Genomic DNA, 24,022 nt, shown 5'->3' with positions numbered 1-24,022 from the left:
TTGATCTCAATGCAGGACTGTAGAGCAGAGAAAGAAATGGCATCAGGCACGGTTTCAGGCAGCAAAAAGGAAAAAAAAAAGAAGTCATGCTGTTAATTCACATGTTCTTACTATATTTTTGCTAGTGATCTCAACAGAGCAGTGATAGTTGCATCAGGATCCGCCTCTGTGTGGGCATGCAGGAGGGCAGTGGCTCATGAGCCAGGAAAGGAGCGGTTCAGAGCACCCATCTCTACTCGCATAGCTGGCTACCTGAAGTATAAACTAACAGGTTTTTGTTCACATGGAATGAGAATTGAACCGTGAACAAAACAGCGCAGTGTCTCTTCCCTGCTCAGTTTTAATGATGCCAACAGCATCACTGGCATTGGACTGAAATTAGGATCCATCTGGTAATAGCGACTGTCAAAAAACGAATGAAAATGTGGATTTAATTTCAAAGAGAGTTGAAAGTGGATGTCCTGTAAATGGGGGAACTAGTAATTTAACAGCCAAAAGCACATTCTTAAAGGTGTTAGGGGGCTAGATAAAAGTGGTACAACTGACATGAGCTTTAGCAAGGCAACTGGATCACCTCCTGCTTCTTTCAGCACATCCTGTTGTCGGTGGAGGGAGGAGAACTCCTCTGGCAGTGAATCAGGAGGGAAACAAATGCAGCATGTGCATGAGCAGTCATGTGTATGATAAAGTGCTGAATAAATTTATCAAGTCAAATTATCCCTTAATCTGACCACCTATATAAATCAGGCCCTGGGACTGCCCTGAATTCCGTATTGAACTAACATGTAAACAGTAGCAGGTTTTTCAGGAAAATAATCTGCCTTCCTTTAAAAACAATAGAGAATCTATCAAAACAAGCAGTCTCTCAGGCTGATTACCCACCGTGTTAAGCATTTGTACCTTGCTTATAATCTGAGTTTCTCTAGCTTCATCTTCCAGCTGCTGGATGCTGCCATGCCTTGGTCCAGCCGATTGATAAACTCTCTTTTCCATTTGTGCTTTCCATAATGGCACTTACAGCCCCTGGCCAAGCCACCAGGTAAATTCTTCTTTGTCAAGCAACAAAGATTTTGTAAGAAGTATGTTTTCCAATCCTTGAATAATTCCTATGACTGAGCTGTCTCCAAACTGTCTGTGTTTTCCTTGGATTCTGAGCAGGAATCGTTCTGCCAGAGCCAAAAGCAGAATTACTGATGCCTCCTCAAACCGTTGTCTGGTCTGATCACCCCAGGACTTACTGAGCCATTCTGGGTCCAGGTAGTTTTCTGCAATAAGCTCGAGCACTTTCCAGAGTTTTTGCTTGCCGAAAGAGGGAAAAACATGTGCGCCAAGTCAAACATCTTGAAGTCTAAGTTCATTGATACTATTATTACCTCTGTAAACCCAACTTGGGTTCTTATTGTAAAATGATCTCGCTTTACTTGACAAGGTGCATATTCCGATTGGCATTAATGATCTTACAGACATTATATATAGCAACTATCACTGTCATCATTTGCATTTACAAGTTGCTTTTCATCAGGGTGATTTGCAGCCATGAACAAATGTTCATGACTTCATATTGAACCCAAAAAGCAACCCCTTTATGCTGATGTGGACTATGGCACAGGGAGGTTAAAGATCCTGTGAAAGAAAGGATTTCTCCCAGCTTTCCTGTGTAAGGTGTTCTCATGGATGCTTTGAAGGATGAGGTTTTCACCTCCTTACATGAAGGATGATCAGCACCCTTAATGCAGTGCCCTCCCAATTTCAGCTGTCCTCCCAAACTGGCAGTCAGCTGCAGAGACAAAGTGTATGTGAGCCATATAGACAAGTTAAGAAATTAACTTTGGAGAAAGTGACTGCAGTGATATTTACTCCTCTCCGCTCAGGAGCGAGAGGTCAGCTGGCCAGGCAGGGCTGTGGAAAAATGCCTCTGCAAAGCCAGAAAGATAAACATGACTGTTTATGAATTCTGCCTTTGGAAAAAAAAAAAAAAAGTTTTAAATAGCCTGATGTGATAAAAGCTGACTTGATGCCCCATGAGCTGCAGGTATCAGAAAGCAAGCCATCTTTTTTGCCCATCACATCTCTGGTCTGTCCCAAACGCTCCTGTGGGGCACTGCTCTCAGGGAGCTGCAGCACATTCCCACGGGTGGGACATCCTCAGCTGGTGGTTCTCGGGGGGGGGACGGGACGGGGGGGACGGAACGGACGGACACCTGTTCCCTTGGGGCAGATCAAGGCAGACCCCTGAGGGCCAACACGTTCAGTAGGTGACCCTTGATGAAGAGCCTCCTGAACCCACACAGCCTCTTTGAGAAACCCACAGAAGGTTTCTCCAGGCTCCTGGAGTTCACCTGCCTCGCACCAGCTGATGAAGAGTCCTTGCCATCCCCATGGACTCAGCAGCTGGTCTTTCCCTCCCTCACCTTCTTCCCTAGTTGGGTTTTAAAAAGATGGGATTTTTTTCCTCTTTATTTCTGCCAAAGTTTTTAGGAAACATATGCTGTTGTCCACTGCAAAGGTGGGGGAGAGAGTTGTGTTTTGCAAAATCAAACCAGGTTTCACAGTATCACCTGGTGCCACGAGAAGGTGCTGGTTGCCAGTGGCGTCCCAGTATAGGCATGAAGCGTGAATGCCAAATGCTGCCCCTTTGCATTACAGTAGTCCACCTGCAAAGAACAAAACAGCTATCACTTTGACCTAACAGAATTAAAGTCTTGTGGATGGATAGAGGTTAGGAAAACACTTAAAAATGGAATTTTCTTGATTTCTCTGTAATGCTGGTTCTGCAGTAGTGAGTTCCTAAGCAATAACTGTGTGTTGTGGAGAAGTGTTGGCATGTTTCAGACTCCTGTATAAAATATAAATGCATAACATCATAAAACATCCTCCTTGCCTTTCCCAGAATCAGACTCTCACAAGATCATTTGATGTATCGCATGGGTTTATTTGTGCCGTGGCTGTGGGTGCATCAGTGTGTGTGTCTGCATGCACAACCAACACCCTTGCAAAGTGGAACGTGAGGGAACGGCTGAAATGCCACCACAGCGAACCATGAAGGTTTTGTAAACCAGCTTGAATTCCCCATTTAACTTCATTAGCTTCAGTTCATCAAAGAGCCTGTGCTCGGCTCTGGACTGTCGGCACAGCAATGGCACGAACTCCCTCGTTATTTATGACGTGGTGCCCAGTGGAACAGAACAGCACAATTCGCACCCAGCTTGTTTAGCATTTGCAGATGAGCACTAACCAGAGATGCAAGTGTGGGTTGGTTGCCCAAGGTTTATCAGTTAGTCAACAGCATGTTCCCTGCGAGGGTTCGTCATTCGTCATCCATCAGACTGGAACAAGCCCTGGGCACCCACGTGCTTCAGCGTGCGTGGAAGGTGCACAGTGCGCTCTGTGGCAGGAGCAATGCGGCGGCTGCGTTCCGGGGGGATGAAAATAATGCAGGCAGGCTCTCATCCAGGCAGGGCAGGGGGAACTCAAGGTTATGAAAATGAAATCATTCTTCTTTTGCTTTTCCAATGACTGCTACTGTTAAAATGAGTAATTGTGGAGCAGTTGTGTTGAGACAGATCTGTTTCTGCTCACAGTTCTTGGTGATAGTCAAAGATGTCCTACGCAGCAAGGAAAGCAAACACCCACTGAAAATCATGCTGACTCAGGCAATTCTTCAGAGATCTGGAGATCAGTGACGGTGGACACACCATTGTGGTGGTGGCATGATGGTGGCAGCCAGTTTTGCTGATAAAAGATCAGATTTGGTAGGGTTAAATAGGATAAAATAGGGTTAACAGGATAGACGCCTGCTTACTTCTGTGGGTGGTCGGGCAGGGTGAGTGAAAGGTGCGCGTGGGGGTGTCAGCCGCACATTTTTGGGGGACCAAAGGCAGTTCTTTCTGCCGAGCAGGCACATTAGCCCCGTGCTGGCATGACGGGCAGTGGTTAGGTGTTGGCAGATGCAGAGCTCCTGACACAGCAGACTGGTCCGTCGGGCCAGCCCCACCACTGAGTCACGGCCGCAGTGCCGTGGCCCTGCTCTGGTGTGGCTCCTTCAGGGCACCTCCAGTGGGCTCTGACAGAGAAAAGCTTGGGGAGAAGCTTGTCCCAAAGATTTTAGTGATAGCTTCTGTGGCCTGGGAAAGCGAGATTTGCCATTGTGAACGCTCCCTCCACCATGCCCAACAAATTAAAGCCAAACAGGCAGTAAACTTCCATGGGCCATTACCTGTCTCACAGAGGAAGTTAAGTGTGATGAGGGCCAAATTGCCATTTAATGTGATCTAATTGATTTTATTAGCTGTTGTGTTAACAAGAAGCTCTGCGGTGTTCCCCCGACATCACCCAGGCGGTAAGGTAACATGTGGTGCGTGCCCTTCCCCAGTGGTGGGCGAGCACTGGGAGTTGCTGGTGGTCATCAGCTCTGGCTGTAACCCACCTGGGGCTGGTCCCCAGGGCAAGGGTTAGGGAAGGGATGCTGCAGAGACCTGGGGAGTTTCTACCTTCCTGCCATGACTCAGGGGCCAGGAGCTTGGTCCTGACTTTCCTGGGGTATTTGGGAGCCCTGTGTGGGTGGGAGGCAGCAGGAGTGCCCGTTTGGTGAAGGCAAGCTGTTCAGCATCCCACGGGAAGGGCAAGGTTGAGCAGCCCATGCTGGTGGGAAGCTGCAGAGTGCCCACAGAGCCAGTGAGTGCTCGGTGCCTGGCATGGAAATTTGGCTTTAACTGGATGCCTCCATGGGGATGATATGTGATGCCCCATCCCAGAGCTGAGACAACGAGCCATGCCAGGCTCTGCTGGCTTTGCCACTGAGATAGGAAAGGTGGCCCTGGGTCCTGCACCTCAGACAGCTCTCTTGTACTCTGTACACCGCTGGCTGCTCTGCTGGCAAGCCCAGGCTCTCCGTGCTTCGTGTTCCTGCTCCTTGTGCCATCAGGAGCCTCCCAGGGCAGGGGGGTGAGGCACAGCTGGGTGAGCTGGGCTCTCCCACCTGCTGGGCTGGCCGCACTGGGGCAGGTCACTGAGCCCTTCCGTGTCCTCAGGGCTTTGTGGCTGCCCCAGTGTGAAAGGCTTCGTCGGCAGTGGCAGCCAGGGCAGCACAGCCCTTGGCACTGTGTCCTTTGCCACTGTGCTGCAAGCAAAGGGAAAAAAAAAAAAAAAAAAAGAGGCAAGCTGAATTTTTAATTTAGGGCAGCCCTTCAGTGTGCCTTCTGCTTGGGAAGCCAGGAGCTGCTCCACCTCCCCAGAGGAGGGCCCAAGGCGCAATTAACATTGATAAAGCCGCGTGCAGTAGCCAGTGATGCCCTGCACGCATGCAAAGTGTTATTTATTCCTGACTCCCTCTCAGCCTGGTGCTGTGGCAGTGAAACCCGCCAGCTCTGACTAATGGTCCCAGCAGCTGTGTAGGATATTTGAGTTGCTTTTCGTTTACGGATTCAGTGGGTCCCTGGTAATTGGAACGTGGCAACTTCTAACACATAACAGATGATACGGTGGTGGAGGGAATTTGTCATTGCTTCACTCCCCTAGGGCAAGAAGGGCTCATAAGTCACAGCTGACAAATCTTTTAATGACTTTTAAACTTCATTTACAGAAAAGAATGACCATAATCAACAAACAATGATGGGTTACTAATCTTTCTGTATTATTAAAAAAGGGGCATGTGTCTTTACCCCTTCTATGGCAGCTTCACATTGAGAAGGAAAGGGTGATGCTGTCCCAGAGAAAGGCTGGCAGAGTATGAAGGGATGAAAACTGCATCAAAGGGGAGCCCTGAGAGACCACACGGTCCTGAACCATCACACATAGTCACACTATGCAAGACTGGCATGACAATATTCATGGGGAAGGAGAGCAGTAGATGATGTACTTTCAGCCCGGGCTTTGACTCAAAGCCCACCGATGTCAGTGGGAAAATTACCAGACCCACCAGTCACCTCTGGGCTGTGGGCAAGCCGGTGCTGGGGGCAGCACAGCTCGTGGGAGCAGGTGTATCCTCTCCGAACCCAGGCTTTCCTTTAGCCTTTGCACCCACGCAGCTGGAGAGGGAAATACTAGCGAATGGGGAGCAGGATTTATGATTTTTCAGGAGGAAGGGAATGGCTGCCAACATAGGTCTTGCTCTAGCGGTCACCTCGAGCAGCTCAGCTGCTTTTCAGGTCTCCCTCTGCCATCACTGCAGGCTGCATCCCTCCCATCTGAGATGCTTTCCCTGGGGTGAAGGTGCTTCCCCTGGTCTCTCTGGAGCCTTGGAGGTGGCATTTAGGGCAACCAAACCTCACCAAATCCCACTGGAAATGAAGTAGGAGCCCACATCCCAGCGAATTTACAGACATATGTATCTTAATCATTTATGTCATTCTGCATATTTAAAGTGTCTGCAATAATTTTGAAAGGCAGTCAGCTGATAATTAACTCTGAGAGAGGAAAGGAGCATGTCAAAAACCTCAGCTGTTAAAGAATTGAGGGTTAGTGTGCCAAGAACCAGCAACTTGCTCCTGCTCTGTGCTCCCCAAGGCTCCCCATCTCCTGTCCTCCCTCCCCCACCAGCACAGTCTCTGGGGAGCGGGTGCCTGCCCTCGGTGATACCCATGACATCGAGTCCTATGAGGGGGGGGAGGGGGACATGACGACAGTCAGCTGGTTTTCTCTGTAGAAAAACATGGACAAGCATTTTGGAGGCCCAGTCTGGTCTGAGTCCCAGAGGGACCCCTTCGATCTGCGGGTGGTGACTGTGCTGGCGGTGTCCTCAGCTCATGGGTTTGTCCCATCTCCTGGCATTTGGGCTTTGCTAAAATGCCCAGCAGCGGGAAGCGCGTGGTGATGTGGAAATCCCTGACTTCTGCTAGGCCATTCAGACAAACCAGCCGTAGCCCTCATGGCTTGGAAGAGGCAGGGGCGGCCACAGGAGCACAGCAGAAACTGGGGGGTGAGCAGGACCAGATTGGCTGGGACCAGAGCAGCATTTGCGTGTTAAAAAAGCCGTGGCACCAAGATGCAGGGCTTCTGCTTAGAAGACACCGGTGGAGCTAAATGAGAATTGGGTCAGTGGGCCAGAGGGTGCTGTGCCGGGAGCTGAGCACTGGGCTCACAGACCGGGGCAGGAAGCGCTTCGGCAGCCGGACAGGGAGCCCCACGCTCCCACCGCTCCGGGTCCCCTGCCGCACGCAGGAGATGCAGAAAGCAGCGGCAAAGATGCCGGTTCGTTAACAGCTAAGAAAGTTCCCAGAAAGTTCACTTGTTTTTCCTCATAAATAAATAATTTGCTGTTAAAACAACATTTGGGCTGATGGGGGGGGGGGGGGGGGGTGGTGTTCATTAAGGAGCATCAAGTCAATAGGTGGCTGATGAGAACCTGTCTCCACTGTGTACAAGTAGGGGAGAGGGGGATGGTAACATTGTGTTTTCCTATTACACTGTGAATAATAAAGAATTAAAGAATAATTCTCAAGAAATTAGTCATGGCCAGCCATTAATGAGCATCTCGGTAACACACTAATGAGCTAGCTTCAGATGCCTGTAAAAAAGGACTTTAATTAGATTAATACATGTAGCATTGTCCATAGCCCCAGTAGGTAATCATCAGGTTTTGCACCAGTGGGATTACAGATGACATTCTATTTAATTGCTGTTTCCTTTTCATTTTCTTTCCTTTTGTTTTTGCTTTTAAAGATTCTTTCCTCCAAAGAATTCTGTTTCTGTTCTCGAACATAACCTAAATGTTATCCATGGAATTCTGCATGTGAAAGTGCTGCCAGACTGGGCTTATCTGATTCAATTGACCTTTAAAATTTATTTTGCTGCTGTCAAAAAGAATGTTAGTCTGTTCACGAGAGATTTCCAAGACGATTAGAAGCAGAGACTCCTGAAAAGTCTACTTGTTGCATATTCTGCAATCAAAGGATGATCCTAGCAGGGTTTTTTTAGGAGAAAAATGCCTTCATTTGAAATATATTTTCATGAATAAGCAGAGTCCAGAAAAGTTCCATGCGAATGAGGTATCCATGTTCAAGTAGACAGCCAAAGAGCTGCTGAGGAGCTCTCCTGGCAGGTTGAAGCCCCGGGAGTTGATCCATGTAGGCTTCAGAAGAAGCCCCAGTTCGTGCTTCTAGCGCAGTACTGATGGTGGGATTTCTTTTTTGGCCTTGTAAACCATCAGGACTCTCATGTTTTAAATGCAGTGTTGTTAGCATGGGAACCCCAAATTTAACCTGCCAAGATTGATAGCTGCCTGAAAATCCTGGTCAGTGCATGACAGACACCCGTGTTTGCAAAGGAATTGGGCTCTGAACCGAAGGGCAGGGTGGGGGGCCAGGCACTGTGGATGCTCCGCACTGTCACACGGCACTGCTGGTGGGACAGCTTTTGTCTCTCTGGCCCAAGGAGGGACTTCGGCTTATCAGGCAGACGGGGGAAGGCATCACCAGGTCAGCAGCACTGCCGGAAAGGCAGAGCATCGTGACCCCACGGTGAGGGGCACGTATACGTACATACCTCTGGTGTCTGCCTTACGGGAGCCGTGCCCTGCCCCACAGTGAGCCCTCGGAGTTCCAGCATGGCTGCAGGCGTGTGTGCAGTGAGCTGTGCAGCCTTTGGAGCGAGCCCCACAGTTGTGGAGACAGGCAGGGTGAGGAGCAGTGCTGCTGCAGGGGCTGCTTGGATGGATCTCAGGAGTTTCCAGCCATAGGTGATCCCTTTATCACGCTCATTAGGAAGGATTTAAGGCTCTAATGAATACATTTTTAAGCTTTCTATAGGCATGAATAATATGTAGGACAGATGGTTATGAGCCACAGCTATAAACTATATGCTGACCTGATAGACTTTGTAACCATTGTACCTTTAACAATTTGATTAAATGCTTGTTAAAGCAGCTATTGATTATTTATTGCTCCTTTATGAAGGGCTTACCAGTTGCACTGAAATTTAAATCAGAGCCAGGTTTGCAAAGGATTGGCAGGATTTCTCCAGTTCACAATGACTTGTTGTTTTAATTAAAAATTAAACAAGGAGGCTATTTGCATAGCAAGACAGATAGTTGAAGGAAGATTATGAGGGAGCTAATTCTGTTCACGCTTCTGTGTGCTCAACATCAATTTGTCTGGGCAGCATCACCCTGCATCAGACAGGAGTGAATCCCAAATTTGTGGAGATAGCACTCAAAACCAGAGAGGTGAAGGAAACTAGTCATGCCTCGCTCCCCACCGTCGGGCACAGAGGCACCAGCACGCCCGCGTTTGCAGGTCCTGGTGCTTCAGCAGTAGGTGGCATAAGCCAGCGTGTCGTGGTGATGGTGTGCTGCAGCTGCACGAGGCCGGAGCGGCTCTGGGGGAGGATGCGCCGATGTACAAATTCACAGTGCATCAGACACGGCATAAAGCAGGATGGATCAAGGGGACAGTCAGCCCCTCCTGCCAAAGCCCTGAAAAATGCAGAACTTGGCATCTGCCACAAGCTGATGGTGTCAATCTGGATTATTTGCTTACGTCCTGCAGCAAATGTGCTGTAATGAACCCGACTTGGCTGCTGTTTTCTCTCCCTCCCACTCAGTAGCTTTGCTTTTTCCTCCATACAGCCCAGGTGGGCAGGGTGGGCGCAGGGGGTGGGTGGGCAGCAGCTACTCGCCCCGTAAATTATAAACGGAGTGCGGAGTGCTCAGTGCAGGGCAGGCGGCGAGGTTGGGTTATGAACACGGCTGTGACCCCCGCTGCCAGCAAGGCAGTAATTGCTGGGTGCTTTGCTGTGGCCCGGGGTGGTGCAGGTGCTGCAGGTGCATCGCTGTGTGTGTCGTTACAGGCAGTCCCCGTCCAGAGCTGTTACAACAGCGCTGTTTCCCGTCGTGTCAGGAGTTAACACAATTTCATTCTACCAAGGAAAACAAGACGTGCAGGGTGGAAACTGGGCTTGAACTGGGCTCGCCGCCTAAGCCCACAGAGCCTCGTGCTCGGGAGGAGGAAACGCTGTCCTCAGGCAGAAAGTGGTCCCCACAGCAAGAATGCCCGGGGGGCTGTGGGGGTGCACGGGGGGCCGCAGGGTGGCATCAGTGCCTTCTCCATCTCTGCTACAGCCACACTCACACAGCCCTGATGGGGTGGCTGGGTATGGAGAGTGGAGGGGGGGGGAGTGTGTGACAGCGGGGAGTCCCAGGCTGGGGGGTGTGAGAGGTGGCCACCTCTGCGATCGGGTCGGTCATTGCCGCTGGCACAGCCTGAGTCTGGACAGGTCTGGGCTGACTCCCCTGCAAAGTGGAGCCCTGGGAAGCGTTTGGGAAAATTCACATACCCTGTACAAGGAGCCCCTTATCTGATGGGAGGTGGGACACCCCAAAATTGCACTTAAGGGACCCAAGGACCTTCCCTGTCTTGCAGGAAAAGCATCATCCCTTACTGGGCTGTGCTCAGTTGCACTTTACAGGGAGAAAAAGGTTCGCAAAGGGAACCCACAGCTTCGCAACAAGCTGGTCTGGCTCCTGCGGAGCTCATCTCCAGCTTTCTGGCCCTTCCAGCTCACTCAGCGTAATGGAGATTTCCCCAAAAGGCAGACCTGGTCCTGCAGAACTAGTCTTATAATTGTGACATCTTTTTCTGGCGCCTTCTTTAATAACTTGCTGGTGCCTTAACAGTCACATTTGGGAGAATCGAAGTTGTTTTCCCCATAAAACCCAGGGACACGTTTCCTTCCAGTTTATCCAATTTATTGAACCACACAACAGTGAACAGGGACTTTCCGTTCTCTGGGAGGAGGGCTGAGCCCCTCTGGGTTTCTGAGCAGGACTTGTTGGGGACTTAGAAGTTATTAAAAAGATTGCAGGGTTTGTGTTGGTTATTAAACTAATGCTTTGGAGCTTGGCTCTGGTGTTTGGGGACTCACTAGCAAATTACTCACAGCTCTTGGGGGAGGAATGATTGGCACCTGGGGTAGTAGGGACTTTGCTTTTAAATGCATGCGCTTGCGTTTCTGTGCTATCAGTGGTGCTGTGGCAGTGCAATCAGTGGGGTCCCTCTGTCTTGTAGCTGGCCATGTTTCTGTTTGAAACTGCTTTTTTTTTTTTTTTTGGCTACAAGAAGGACTGTTTTAGTCAGAAATCCCTCAGAGCCAAGGTTCTGGGTTGATCGCTGCCCGCAGCGAAATGCTGGCCATGTGACAGCCATGCCAATTGGGTTTTGCTGGGGCATGTTGACTGCCCTGTTCCTCCCTAAAAATTGTCTTTCTGGCTACTGGCAAGAAAGTGGCAAGGAAGATGTATGGACATTAAAGGTTAGGGATGAAAGCAGCGGATAACCTCCACAAAGCAGTGAGGTGGTGCAGAATTGGGTTTTGTCCTGTGCAAGAGTAACTAGAGGGTTAAAGAAGACCCAAACCAAGCTTCAGCTGTCACTCCAGCCTGCGAGCTGTGTTGCACCAGCCCTGGCAGCGGAGCTGGGGACCACCCAGCTCTCACTGAAGCATAGCGGATGCACCACAGGCTCTGACATCCATCACATCTGCTTGGTTTGCTGGTGCTTTTTTCAGCACCCCAAATGCCAAATTGTCCCCAAACCTGGCAGGGAGCAGATCTGGCCCTTTGCCCCATGCCAGAGGTCCCTGCAGGGCATCTGCATTTGTCATCTGACTCCCAGTGGTAAGCCACCAACTTGGGAAAACTTGTTACTGGATGGAGATGGGGACAGGATGAATAAACCGCATCTCCCCTTTTGTGAACAAGCGTGATAAGAGGAGAATAACAGCCTGGCTGCATGTTGCCGTCACGCTGAAATAAAGAGACCTTTCTGCAGGACAGAGTGGTGGGGCTCGGTCGTTTTTCTTTGCTGATGCCGCCTTTGACAGTTCGTCACTAAAACGGAGGCCCCTGGGGTTTTCAGACACCTGGCTCTCAATTAAACAGCTAATCTGTGAAGCAAGGCACTTAAAGCAGGGAGGAAAAATAGCTTATCAAGTGAACCAGCTCTGGCCTTGGGCTGTTACCGGATTGAATATCAATATTTTTAAGGGATTCCTGAATGTTAGTGGCAGCAGGGACTGTGGCATTTTTTTCCAACCATGCTGTCCTAGGAAGAGAGGAGAAGGGCTGGCAGGGAGACAACTTTGTTGGTGGGAGCCTGCGTACCTCCGAGCGCTGCAGCACCCGGACGGGGGCACGTACGGGCAGGCTCAGCCTCTCCTCGAGCACAGGAGCTTCGTGGGACCTCAGAGCCGTCCTCACCATCCCTAAGAAATGGCACAGGGTATCCTTGACTTTTGGCGGTCCGAAGCTCAGTTAATCCTGTGTTGTGTTTTCTTCTCAGCCTGGCAGTAGCAAACAGGTTTCTTTGTGCCATGCATAGTGGGGTGGTAAATCCATGGAGAGCTGTGGTCCTGGGGTCTGTGGTAGGGTCAGGGTGCAGGGATGATGGTCGAAGGGTGGTTGGAGAGCCCTGGGGCGTTGCAGCCTAGGTGCAGATGGATGTGTTTCTGGAGTCACCATGGTGTGGCTTGGCTGCTGTCCCCTGTAGAGCTTGCAGGGTCCCTCGCCATGTAGAGGGATACGGGACACACAGGACAGAAGGATGCATCTTCTGACAGTCTCATCCTTAATTCTCCCTAAGCCTTCGGGGTCGTTTGGGAGTGGGAGATATCATTAGGATGTTTCTGTAAGTGTTGGTGAGGCTGGTGGCACAATCCCCTCCACCCTAGACCTCTCCTGTCTGCGCCTCAGTTTCCCTTGCAGAAAATAGGGATAGTCATACTAATATTTCCTTGGTGTTCCCTAGGGTCCTACTGACGAAGGACCCCTTTATACATTCATTTATCTATCTCCAGGCATTATTACTGGTTGCTTTTTGTCTTGTTCTCTTTTCCAGTTTAAGTTTGTCTTGTGGCAGTTGTGGGTTGAGGAATGAACGGTAAAATAATAGCTGTGAAAATGCATCTGCTAAGACAGTGATAGTTACTAAAACATTAATCGGTTTATTAACCAGTAATATGTCTCTGCTGTGTATATTTTTCTAATCAGAGATATCACCAAGATACTGTGCTCTGGCTCATACCCAGGGGGTTTTACATGGTGTATCAAAGAGATAGTGGCTTGAGAAGACCCTGTACTCCGTAGCCCTGCACTGGTGAGCTGTGTTGTTCCAGTGGAAGGGACACTGTGCCGATATGCATGGTTGCTGTGCTGATTTAGTCTGGGCACAATGCAAAGTGCTCTGTTGGAATGCAGTTAGGTGGAGTATGAAATATTAATATAAAATGATTAAAATATCCTTTTCCAGTTCTTGCAGTAAGGGGGCCAATAAGTGATGCGAAATGAATATTGTGTGTAAGAAGAAACGCTAAATGAAGGGGACAGGGAAGGCAAGGGAGGCTGTTTTCTCCAGGGGGTGCTGGGCTTGCATGGCCATTAGTAGAGCACTTTGCACAGGGTTATTGAACACACAGTGCTGAGTGTTAGAAGCTGCAAAATGAGAGCCGTGCAGGCCAGTTGTTAAATGGAGGCCATCAGTGATGGTGCGCAAAACCTCAGAGCAATGCCATGCTAGAAGTCCAGAGTCCCAGCCCCCCAGCCTTGGACAACGCTACCTGCCAAACCCCTGCTCCCTGCCTGGGCAGGGCAGCGGCCGGAGGGCAGATGGTGCTGGGAGAGCATCCTGTCTGCAGAGGCGTTGGTCCCCGTTGGCTTCCTCCCAAGTCTTTCCCAGCTGCATGGCCATCACCTTGCCTGACCTTGAGTTTGCCATCTGGTGGCCCCGTACCATCGCTCGGCAGCCACAGGCACGTATCCCGCACAGACCTGCGTGTCCTGAGATGGCCCCAGGGATGGAAGGCTGCCTGGTGAGAAAGGATCTGGGGTGCTGGCTGGCAGACAGCTGAACATGAGCCAGCAGTGTGCCCAGGTGGCCAGGGAGGCCAACAGCATCCCAGCAGGGCCAGGGCAGTGCCCGGCCGCCCGTGCTCGCACTGGTGCGGCCGCATCTGGAACCCTGTGTGCAGGATTGGGCCCCTCGCTCCAGGAGGGATGTGGAGGGGCTGGAGCATGTCCAGGGATGGGCAGCGGGGTTGGGGCACAAGGCTGACGGGGGGTGGCTGGGGGAGCTGGCGGCATTCAGCCTGGAAAGGAGGGGGCTCAGGGGGGACCTGATTGCTCCCTACAGCTCCCTTCTCCAAAGAAACAAGCAATAGCACAAGAGGATCCAGCCTCAGGTTGCCCCAGGGAGGTTTGATTGGATCTAAGGAAATATTTCTTCTCCAAAAGGGTGGTCAAGCACTAGGACAGGCTGCCCAAGGAGGGGGTTGAGTCCCCATCCCTGGAGGTTTCTAAAAGATGTGTAGATGTGGTGCCTGGGGACATGGGTTAGTGATGGACTTGGCAGTGCTGGGTTAACACTTGGTCCCAATGATCTTAGGTGTCTTTTCCAACATAAATGATGCTAAGATTCTATGATTTCTGCAAAACAAGTCCTTGAGACTCAAGCTGGGTACCCAAAGTGACCAAGCAGCTGAAAACAGCCTGGGCTTTCCCACTGTTTCTCCACCTCTGCACCAGGAAAGGGGACAGTTCTGTTTGTGAACCTCTTCTTGACTGCACTGCAAAGATATGTTCAAATAGATAGCATTAAACAAGTGCTGTTATATAGGTTGGAACTTGGAAGAACCTGAAGATGTTGGGCAGCACTTGCCAAAGATGTGAGAATTTAAATCACTTAGATACCTTTAGAAGTCCTCTCCTTTGGTTATTTTTTTCTGTGTTTTTAGTAACACTGTCTGCCAGGAATTGTTTTTAAAGTAATAAAACAAAGTCTCCAGGTCTTTTAAGCCGTAAGGTTGAAAGGGAAAATATAATGAGCCAAACTCAGACAAGTCTAACTTTTTTTTTATTGGATTTAGCAGGGAGATCATTTCCAGCCTCAGTGGTAGGTTAATAGAGTCACAGAGGTTAGAGCTGGATGGGATTTATTGTGCCATGACATCTTCCCCCTGCTCCACGTGGAGAATCAGCCTTGCCAGGTATCTCCAACACTCTCTGTGGTCTGGCTTTAAATGTTCAGCCCTTTGTGTTCTCAAAATTAAAAAAGTGGAGGTCTGCACGTCGCAGCTTTGTCTGTTGAGAGCTGCTTGATTGCAGTCGGTGTTCAAAGGCTCCATGTCTGCCCAGGCTGGGCTGCATGCACCATCTGCCTGCGGCGCTGGGTGCATCTCCCCTGTGTCTCCTCACCTCATGCTGGTCTGAAGGTCTAAACCCTCGAGCTGCAGAGGCAGTGGCTGTGGGCACTGCATTTGGTGCTTGTCTGCATGGGTGGAAGTACCCTCGGGCAGGGTGGGACTACAGGCAGGAGCAGCCCCTGCTGGTATCCCAAGGGGCTGGTACACCAGCTCAGAAGGACATCCATCACCTGAGGAGCCAAAATGGGGTTCACCTGGAAAAGGGGTGAGATGGATGGAATGAAGTTATCCCCCATAACAGGTTTAAGAGGAGATGGAAACAACCAGAGATTTCATGTTCTGTGGGGAAGGTCTTTGCAGAAGACAAGGAAGAAGGAGGACCTGGGGTTTTTGAAAATCTTGGGTGCAACCCCAAAAAGCATGTTGGGAAATGTGACCATTTCCCAGGCTCTGCCTGCCTAGCGAGGAGTGTAGTAAATACTTAACTGTGTGTTTCAGGGCTTGGCAAAGCCAGAGCATCACACACTGCCAGTGTCAGTGCCTCGGGCTGCAGGCAGGCAGAGCCTGCCAGGGCTTGGGGACCAGGGTGGCTGGGTCCACAGGAGCTGTACCCATGCAGTCGGGGACAGCTGCCACTGTCCCCAACTCAGACCAAGCTGCTCAGACAAACCTGGGCTTTGAGCCCAGAGACTCAAAACCCCGAAGCCAGGCAGTGCCTTAGCTCTTCCCAGTGCCAGGGCAGACACTGGGGACCACCAGGGAGGGGACAGCATGGCCCTGCGGTAGCAGTGTCGTCCCCTGTGCCAGGCATAGGGACTGCCTGGAGTTGTGAACACCCTGGTGGCATTGCCCAGGGGGCTGGGAGTACCTGTGGGCGCTGCTGGAAGGGGCTGGGGAAGACCAGCACCTCACCGTGCATCGCAAAATACCTTCCACAGCTCTGAGCTGGCTTTTCCCAGGTAAAAACCACAGTCTATGTGGGCAGGACACCATAGTGATCCCAAAGCATCCACTCTGCTTCTGGAAGATGAAAATTGAACTGATGTCTTCGGGCAGCTGTAGTTTTTGCTGCAGAAATGTGAACGGGCAGCCTGGTGGGCAGCCAGACTAGCTTTAATTTCACACAGTTTCCAGCCCTGTCCTTTGGTCCTCTTAGTCCTCAGAGGTGGCGCCCATTCCCAGGGACTGCCTATGAAGTACCCCAGGCGAGAAACTTGGAGGATCAGGCTTTGCAGCTATGGGAAGCTTGTGGCTTCCCTGCTGATGGCTGCCTGATTTCCAGGCTAACAGTGACACCGCCTGTTTGCACAGATTTCAGCTCAGAGCCCAGCGTGTAAATGCGCTCACAGGCAGCAGGGTGCAGATATCAAATAGGAGCACGTGAGCTGCTTCGTTTCTTAAATCTTTTCATTTGCATCCGGAAAACTCAAGTCCTCTTCCAGCTGCAGCTGCGGATCGGAGGGGATGAGGCTGTCCCTGTGCGCGGTGAGAGCTGGGGGGTGCTGGGCAGGGGAGGGCCCAGAAAGGTGGGCTTGGACCAAGGCACTGAACGCAGACTGCTTTAAAAAGAGCAGTCCTTTGAATTACAACTAAGTATAGAGAGGTAAATGCTTTTGTATAATAGCATTAAAGCTTTTACTTAGATGTAAAATACGTTTAAATCTTGTTTTGTCCCCTAAAAGCAGCCAGCTGCCACCCAGAGGGTCAGCCTGATGAACAGCTTTCCAGCAGGAGCTCTGCGCTGGCAGTGACAGTTGCTCCCCGACACAGAGGGGCTCTCAGAGATCGGATCCCCTCAGCTTTGACTCGTTGGAGTTGAGAAGCTGGTTCCCTCACTCCAGGCTTGCTGGGAGATTTAATCCCCACTCCGTTTTGTAAGACAGGCAGTTCCCTTGCACACCTTCCTGACTCCCGATTTCTTCATTCAGGTGTTCAAGATGTCATTGAAGGTGCAGACAAGCAACATCACGAACAAGAATGACCCCAAGTCCATCAACTCCAGAGTCTTCATTGGCAATCTCAACACAGCAGTGGTCAAGAAGTCAGATGTGGAGACCATTTTCTCCAAGTACGGCCGAGTGGTGGGCTGCTCCGTTCACAAGGGCTACGCCTTCGTACAGTACTCCAACGAGAGGCACGCACGTGCTGCTGTCCTGGGCGAGAACGGGCGGGTGCTTGCTGGCCAGACGCTGGGTAAGTAATTTCTTCAGACATTTTGAGTGTCTGGGTGCAACATGAGTTGGTTGCTCTGTAGGGTAAGGTCAAGGGGTGGCCAGTCCAAAGTCCAACTGAGACATGGATCTCATGATGGACCCAGTGATGACTGAGCAGGACCATAGTGACAAGGCAGGTCTGGGGCCAGGCTGGGAAGTCAGGCAGTGGGTCGGGATCAGCAGGGTCTGTGGCCAGGCACAGCCACCGCTGTGCCAGAGCGGGGGACCAGCACTCCCACTGCACAGCTTCAGTAGGGCTGGAGGCTCTGGGGTCACACATGGGTGGGGGTCAGAAGCGGTCGTGGCCATTCAGGCATGTTCTCCCCTCAGGGCTGTGACACTGTGGCCCAAAAGCTGATGTTATGGAGTGTGATTATAGAAGCTAAAACACAGTTCTGAATCACCCCACGTCCTTGTCCTTGGTCTGGTGGGGAAGAGCAAGGGTGGGAGAAGACATTTCTTGGTTCCCTTGCCACACCAGGTCTTACCCTTTGCCTTTCAGGAGAGGTGACAGTCTAACTCGGACTAGCTCAGACTAACTTTAGCCGGCTGATATTAAATGAGATAACTTCCCCCCCCCTAGACACATGAAAGTCTCTGGTCTGCACTGCTGTGTGATAAGAAATAACAAACAAAAAGATCTCAGCGGCTCCCAGCTGCATCTTATTTTGCAGATTGCTCTGAAGTGTCACATGCTGAGAAGCTTTTGTCACCAGCTCTAAGCTGAGAATTGAAACTGGAAGCAGTATTTTAATGAAAAATTGTTACTTCCCAGCCTGCTGTAGGCAGTGGTCATTGGGCACCCGGGAAAGCGATTTGCAGCCCATTCCCACCCTGCTTCTGTCCCAGCAGTCTGAAATAAAAAGTTGCATGCTGGTCTGATCTTTGAGGCTATTTCCATCCGTGGGTTATTCATATACCAGAAACTTCTTTTCACTTCTCCTATGGTCCAGAAAGCGGAGCTGCAGACCGAGGCGAAGCGCAGTGTGCCAGCCCAGGCATCACCCATGTGTGCATGTGGATGTGACAAAGAGGGCCTTGGGGAGCGAAGGAGCTCGTTTTGATGCTCCAGACAGATACTGAAGATACAGCTAAGAGACAGGCAATGCCTGCCCACTTAGCTGAAGAAAGAGATTAAAGGTTTACCGTGATAGGAACTTGTTAACTCTCCTCAGTGCTGGTCCCAGAGGACCTGCAAGCCAGCAGGACAAAAGGACTGTATTAGAGCTGGGAATCATACCTGTGCTGGACAAAGTGCAAGCTCAGCTCCCTTTCATCTGCCGTCCCTTCATGGGCCAGTCCTACCACAGAAGAGCTCAGCAGCCTTTCCTTGGCTGCTCATGGACCTCTGTAAACAGAGGGACGCTCCCCTTTCAGGAGGGTCCAGCAGAGGAGAGCTGAACAAGGTGATTAGAGAATGTCTTTGCACAAATGAAGGTAGAAGGTCCCCCATACAGGAGAGGAGGATATGCCTGGATATGAGCAGGAGGGATGGATGGTGCCTTGGGGTGGTGGGCAGATGGATTCAGTGATGCAGAGGAGGGAGCCAAAATGGGAATGAGATGCAATATCTGTCCAGGCTGATGTGTATGCTGAACTCTTGTCTCTCCTTGTTCACTGTCACGGGAACCCTGAGGAGTCTGACTGCCCCATCACCACTATAGGTTGAAAGTATAAACCTCCTGGTCTGTCCGCACGCCCTGACGAAGGCTCTGCAGGGCTATTTCTAGCAGTGCATACCAGCAAATTGAGCTCCTTGTTGTCATTATCCACCATTGGGCTTTCATTGCGTCTCCCTTGAAGGGTGTTAATCAGCATGGTGCTGTCATTAGCTCTCTGTTTTGCAAGAAAAGTGACTGGCAGCTGGCAAGACACATTGTGACAGCAAAAAGGGTTCACGACAAGGGAACTGGATCTGAGCAGGGGTGTGTTCTGGGGTGCACCAAGGAAGAATTTATTCCTCTCTTCCTTTACAGCAAACAGCATGGCCAGAAGCACTGCATTGCTGGACAGCCTAAGGCAGCCGCATGCGTAGTGCTCACGCGGGCAGCAGCTGCCCGTGGACCTGTCCTGTGACCGTGCACGTCCTCGGTGGCATTCAGCTCGTCTGCATGCCCCTTAACACTTGAGGATGGCAGGGTGGAGGGTGAGAGGCAGCAAAGAAAACACACACGCTGATCTGAATGTGCCTCCAGAGGAGCATTCAGTGCAATAGCTGAGCGACACCCTAACACCACACTTGCTATGCAAGTTTATAAATAGGCCAAGCTCCAGCTTCAGTAGGGATGATGTCTCTTGGCAGTCCAGGGAACTGCACAAGACACCTGGGCAGTGGGAGCAGGTCCATGCTCCTCCAGAGCCATGTCCCACGTGTGCAGCCTGTGCTCCTCCTGCTCGGGTTGCTTCCGCAGTGCTGCAGCTCGTGCTCCCAAAGGTGGGTTTCTTGGTTATTAATGAAGTCATCCAACTGTTCAATTGGGATCATTTTGCAAGCTCTTTATTTTGATGGGGAGTGGACCAGCCTGTCTGTGCTGGAGAAGCCGGCAGGGAATTTGCTTACTCCTGGGCCAGGAAGCGAAGAGGAGGTGAGGCGGCGTGCTCCCAGTAGCTCACCTCTCGCAGTTAGATTGCCAGGCTCTCGGCAGCCTCCGCAAAATCGGATGCATCACTTGACTGTCGTGTGAAAAGCATGTTTGGCACCAAGGCCAAGGAGAGAAATTTCCTCAGTGGATTAGAAGAGCTCGTTCTCACCTCCCCTGGTAGAATATGCTCCTCCAAGATCAGCCAGGGTGGCTGCAGGCGTGTGCCTACAGCCCGTGCAGCTTCTGACACGGCCCAGTCCACGGTGATGCCCGCTGGCTCATGCCTAGCATTCATTTTTATTCTAGAAGGAGCAAGGAATAAATGGTTGGCAGTTAGCAGCATGCAGCGGGCTTATATATTGTCTGTGCCTTATCATAACCGCACCGGATCCTCCTGAGAAGCCTGTTCTGAATTTGTACGTGCGGGTTAGACCATGTGCAGGGCACTGACTTCAAAAACAAATGGTCAGTAGCTTTGTAAAGGAGGAGAGGCTTGCCGAGTGTGAGGATGTATGTGCCTTCTTGTGGAGGTCCAGCAGGGCCCCAGACGCGCTAGAAGCAGGTGGAAATGTGGTGGGAGGGTGGAGGAGCCCATTCCTGCCGCTGGCAGGGCTGTGCCTCCCTGGCTCTGCGCGTGGGTCCGGCTGGACGTGCCCTGTCACAGCTGCGTGTCCGTTCGTTGCAGACATCAACATGGCCGGGGAACCGAAACCCAACAGACCTAAAGGGCTGAAGAGAGCAGCCTCCGCGTTGTACAGGTAGGTCTCTGCCGCGCCGCCCCGTGTGGCCAGGTCTCCCAGCTGCTGTTTGCCTCACCTGGGGCAGAGCTCAGTGGTCTTCGGGCAAAGGCAAACCCACCAGCACTTCAGCAGCCCTCCCGCCAGCACCCACAAGGCATGTGGTGGGACCTTCCATGAGTCTCTCGGCTGAGGTCTTCCCTTGTGGCTTTCACCAGGCAGATTTTTCCTCCCGTCTTGCCCCTTCACCAGGACTTGGCCCTCTGGATTCCCAGGGGATGCCAGCTGAGGGGAGGTAGACTGCATTACCTGTGCTGATGTATGGAAATAGAGATGTCACGGATCTTTCTATGCAGCTGCATGTATACTGCTTACGTGGTGCTGGTAGCCGTAATGCAAATCAATTCATTCCATACATCTTGCAATAAAGAGCATTTCATTTACTCTTCATCCGTGCCTTGACCGCTAATCCATTTCTGTTGAAATGACCGATATTTCAGACTTCCAGGCTGCCATGCAGATGAAGAGAGAGCAAACGAGAGATGTTTGCTTCCTCCCACAAATACGGATATGCTAAAATATGGGCCAGAGAACTACACTGCTCCAAGCTCCAGCAATACTTCATCCCAGATTGGCTGTCAGAGTTAAACTTTGCCATCTGGACTAGCAGAACTTACGGTATCTCATGGAAAGCAGGGAATCTGGGTTTGCAGTGAGCATCATAAATTTTTTTAAATGTTAGCCTTCAAAAATCACAGCACTATAATTTATAGAAAGGCTGTGTTAAACACGTAAGATCATTTTTGCAGAGGTTGGGTTTTACTGTGCCTAACTCCCAAGTCTGGATTGGAGGGTCAGGGGGAAGGGAGATCTCATTCTGGACATAGAGGAAGCAACAGTGATCACAGTCACTTGATCCACCAGCCCAGGGGCGAGCTGGGTGGTTAATAGAAATCCTTCAGGATGTAGCCTCCCATCTACCTCCAGTAGGTACAACATACACACAGGTTCACGCCATCATAAATTTTCTCAGGTCTTTCCACAAGAGGGACCTGCAGTTAATATAAAACCTTGCTGTCATCACTGCTTTCCCCTGCTCTCTCGGGATCTTCAGGACCTCCCTCCCTCTGCCTCTGGCATTTGCCACAGCATCCCTTTGCACATGGAAGGGCCCCTGGGTGCTACTGCTGAACGTGGGCGTGGCTGGAGGTGCTGCAGATGAGTTAGTGAGGATGGCTGGAAAATGAACTTGTATTTTGACCACGTCTCCCAGGTATTCACATACTGTCTCTCAACATCTTTTGCCCTCTGGCAACACCTTTTTTTGCCTGCACAGCAAGTGTCTGGACAGGATTTCCCGGGGCATTTTGGACCAGGTTCAGGCTGGTGGTGCTGCTGTGCTGAGAGGTGGTGGGCTGGGAAGGGAAGGTGGCTCTGCCTTGGGGCAGCGGGGTCTGCCACCGCTGCACTTGACCTTTGGAGGCACGAATCTCTGCCTTTCCCTGTAAAGCTGGTGCTAACGTTGCTCTGTAGCCAAAAGGAACAGTGAAGACAAGCTGAGCAAGACCTGCACGAGCAACCGAGTGTCTGGTAGCTCGGTGGCCCAAGGAACTGTCTCCAAAACTGACAGACGGAAAGCACTGCTGACTTACCTTCACAGCTACAGCTGCAAGTGGATGATGCCCTTCCAGCTCAGCTGGCATTCGCATCCCTTGTTATACAATATACATACTGTATAGTTGTGTGCATATATATATATATTATATGTATATATATATATCTCCCATTCAGTCCCTGCAGAAAGCTGGTGTCAGTGCATCTCCAAACAGATCCACTCCTCCCACATCTCGGCAGCAATGCTGGGACAGGTGCCACCCTGGCAAGCCTTGGTGCCAAATCCACACAGACAGGGCTGAGGAATAGCCACGGGGCAGGGGAGGAGGCGAGCAATGATACCCAAACCCAGCAGACCCAACATCGCCAGTAAGGATGTGCATGCTGTCCCAGCCTGCAGCTACAGCCCCAGCATCTTGGAAATACCAGGCTCCTCTCCCACATTTCTCTCCCAGCTTCTCCCTACCTTGGCTATTCGCAGGAGGAAGGAATCTCACACCAGACACACAATATTGTAGAAGCTCACTGTTGGATCAATGCTGGATTTTCCAAGTAGCTTTCCAGTGGGTATTACTTCTGCTGCTGCAATAATTAAGGTTGTGCAACCATTAGTAGAAGGATGTGAGTTGAGCACAAGGTATCACTTGTGATTATCGGTTCAGGACTGTCAGCCAGTAATTAAAAGCACAGCCGCCCAAATGTGTATTTGCTATTCAGGTCCATGCTCAGCAATAGCATCACAAGCATAATGTAAAGGCAGCAGATACAATTGCCCTTCAATTATGACTATTTGAATTTTGAACCTTTGTGAGTCATTAATAAATGTTATTTAATTACTAAAGAAAAACAAAGCAGAAGAAATGCATCAGGGAGTGGGAGCATCACACTGCTTGACAGAGCCGTACAGCCATCTGCTGCCTCTCACTCTGATTGTCTCTGCTTTATTTTTAAAGGGCGCAATGTCACCAACTGATTGAAAAATGGCAAAAATTATTCCTGTACACAAAGGAAGGCCTGCCAGGTCACTGAAGAACGATCCATCAGTCTCAGGAAGGTTTATCGTACGTGCAGTGAAATTTTAAGGCACGCAATGTCCAGATATAACACCCACGCCAAGGCACTCACTTCTACTGGCTTTTTTTCTGCATTCGTGGTGGAAGACCTGCCTTTTGCTCAGTGCCTGACTTCCAAGGATGCTGGCAAAAGCATCCAGCCACTGCCTCCCTGGCATCATCTATTAAGCCATGTTATTGCAGGGTCATACAGTCACAGACTTCCAAAAACCCCTTATTTCAGCCCGCTGCCTTCCTTGAGGGCTGTCTGATGGTTAGCAGGTATTGAAAATGGCACTGCCAGAGGCTGAGTGTTTGCTGTCCCAAGTCTAAAGGTGGATTCATCTCATGTGAGTTCAGCCCTCCATGCTGTCAAGGCATGTGCTCTGGTTGTCTGGACTCCCTTTGTGCTTACTGGATAAAACCCCCAGTTCCTCACCTGACAGTATTTCAGATGTGCTGTGCCATGACCTGGCACTGCATCTTTACCCCCTGGCTTGGATTTAGCTCTCTACATTCCCAGTGTCTGATGCCAAGTGAGATGAATCCCACTGTTCTGGGGAAGCCAAGACCAGGTCCCCAGGATAATTTTGCCCGTAATTCCTTTTGAAACGGGTGGAAGCATTCAGGGCCAGGGCAGGGGTACCCCTTCCACCCCCTTGGTTTTCACCTACAAATATTAGTAGATGCTCTTGGAC

General features: G+C 50.7%; 1 protein-coding gene across 3 annotated transcripts in view; it reads left to right on the top strand.

The window, feature by feature from the left end:
• RALY (RALY heterogeneous nuclear ribonucleoprotein) overlaps positions 1 to 24,022 on the top strand; it is a 124,451-nt gene that overhangs the window by 89,764 nt on the left and 10,665 nt on the right. For all 3 annotated transcript variants that reach the window (XM_056354811.1, XM_056354810.1, XM_056354812.1), the window contains exons 3-4: positions 17,055 to 17,319; positions 20,607 to 20,679. In XM_056354811.1, coding sequence (XP_056210786.1) covers positions 17,064 to 17,319; positions 20,607 to 20,679 — 329 coding nt within the window. In that variant the 5' untranslated portion in view covers positions 17,055 to 17,063. The remainder of the gene's footprint in view (positions 1 to 17,054; positions 17,320 to 20,606; positions 20,680 to 24,022) is intronic.

This window comes from Falco biarmicus, chromosome 10 (assembly GCF_023638135.1).
Source record: "Falco biarmicus isolate bFalBia1 chromosome 10, bFalBia1.pri, whole genome shotgun sequence".
Lineage (NCBI taxonomy): Eukaryota > Metazoa > Chordata > Aves > Falconiformes > Falconidae > Falco > Falco biarmicus.
This window is presented reverse-complemented; position numbering and strand designations above follow the sequence as displayed.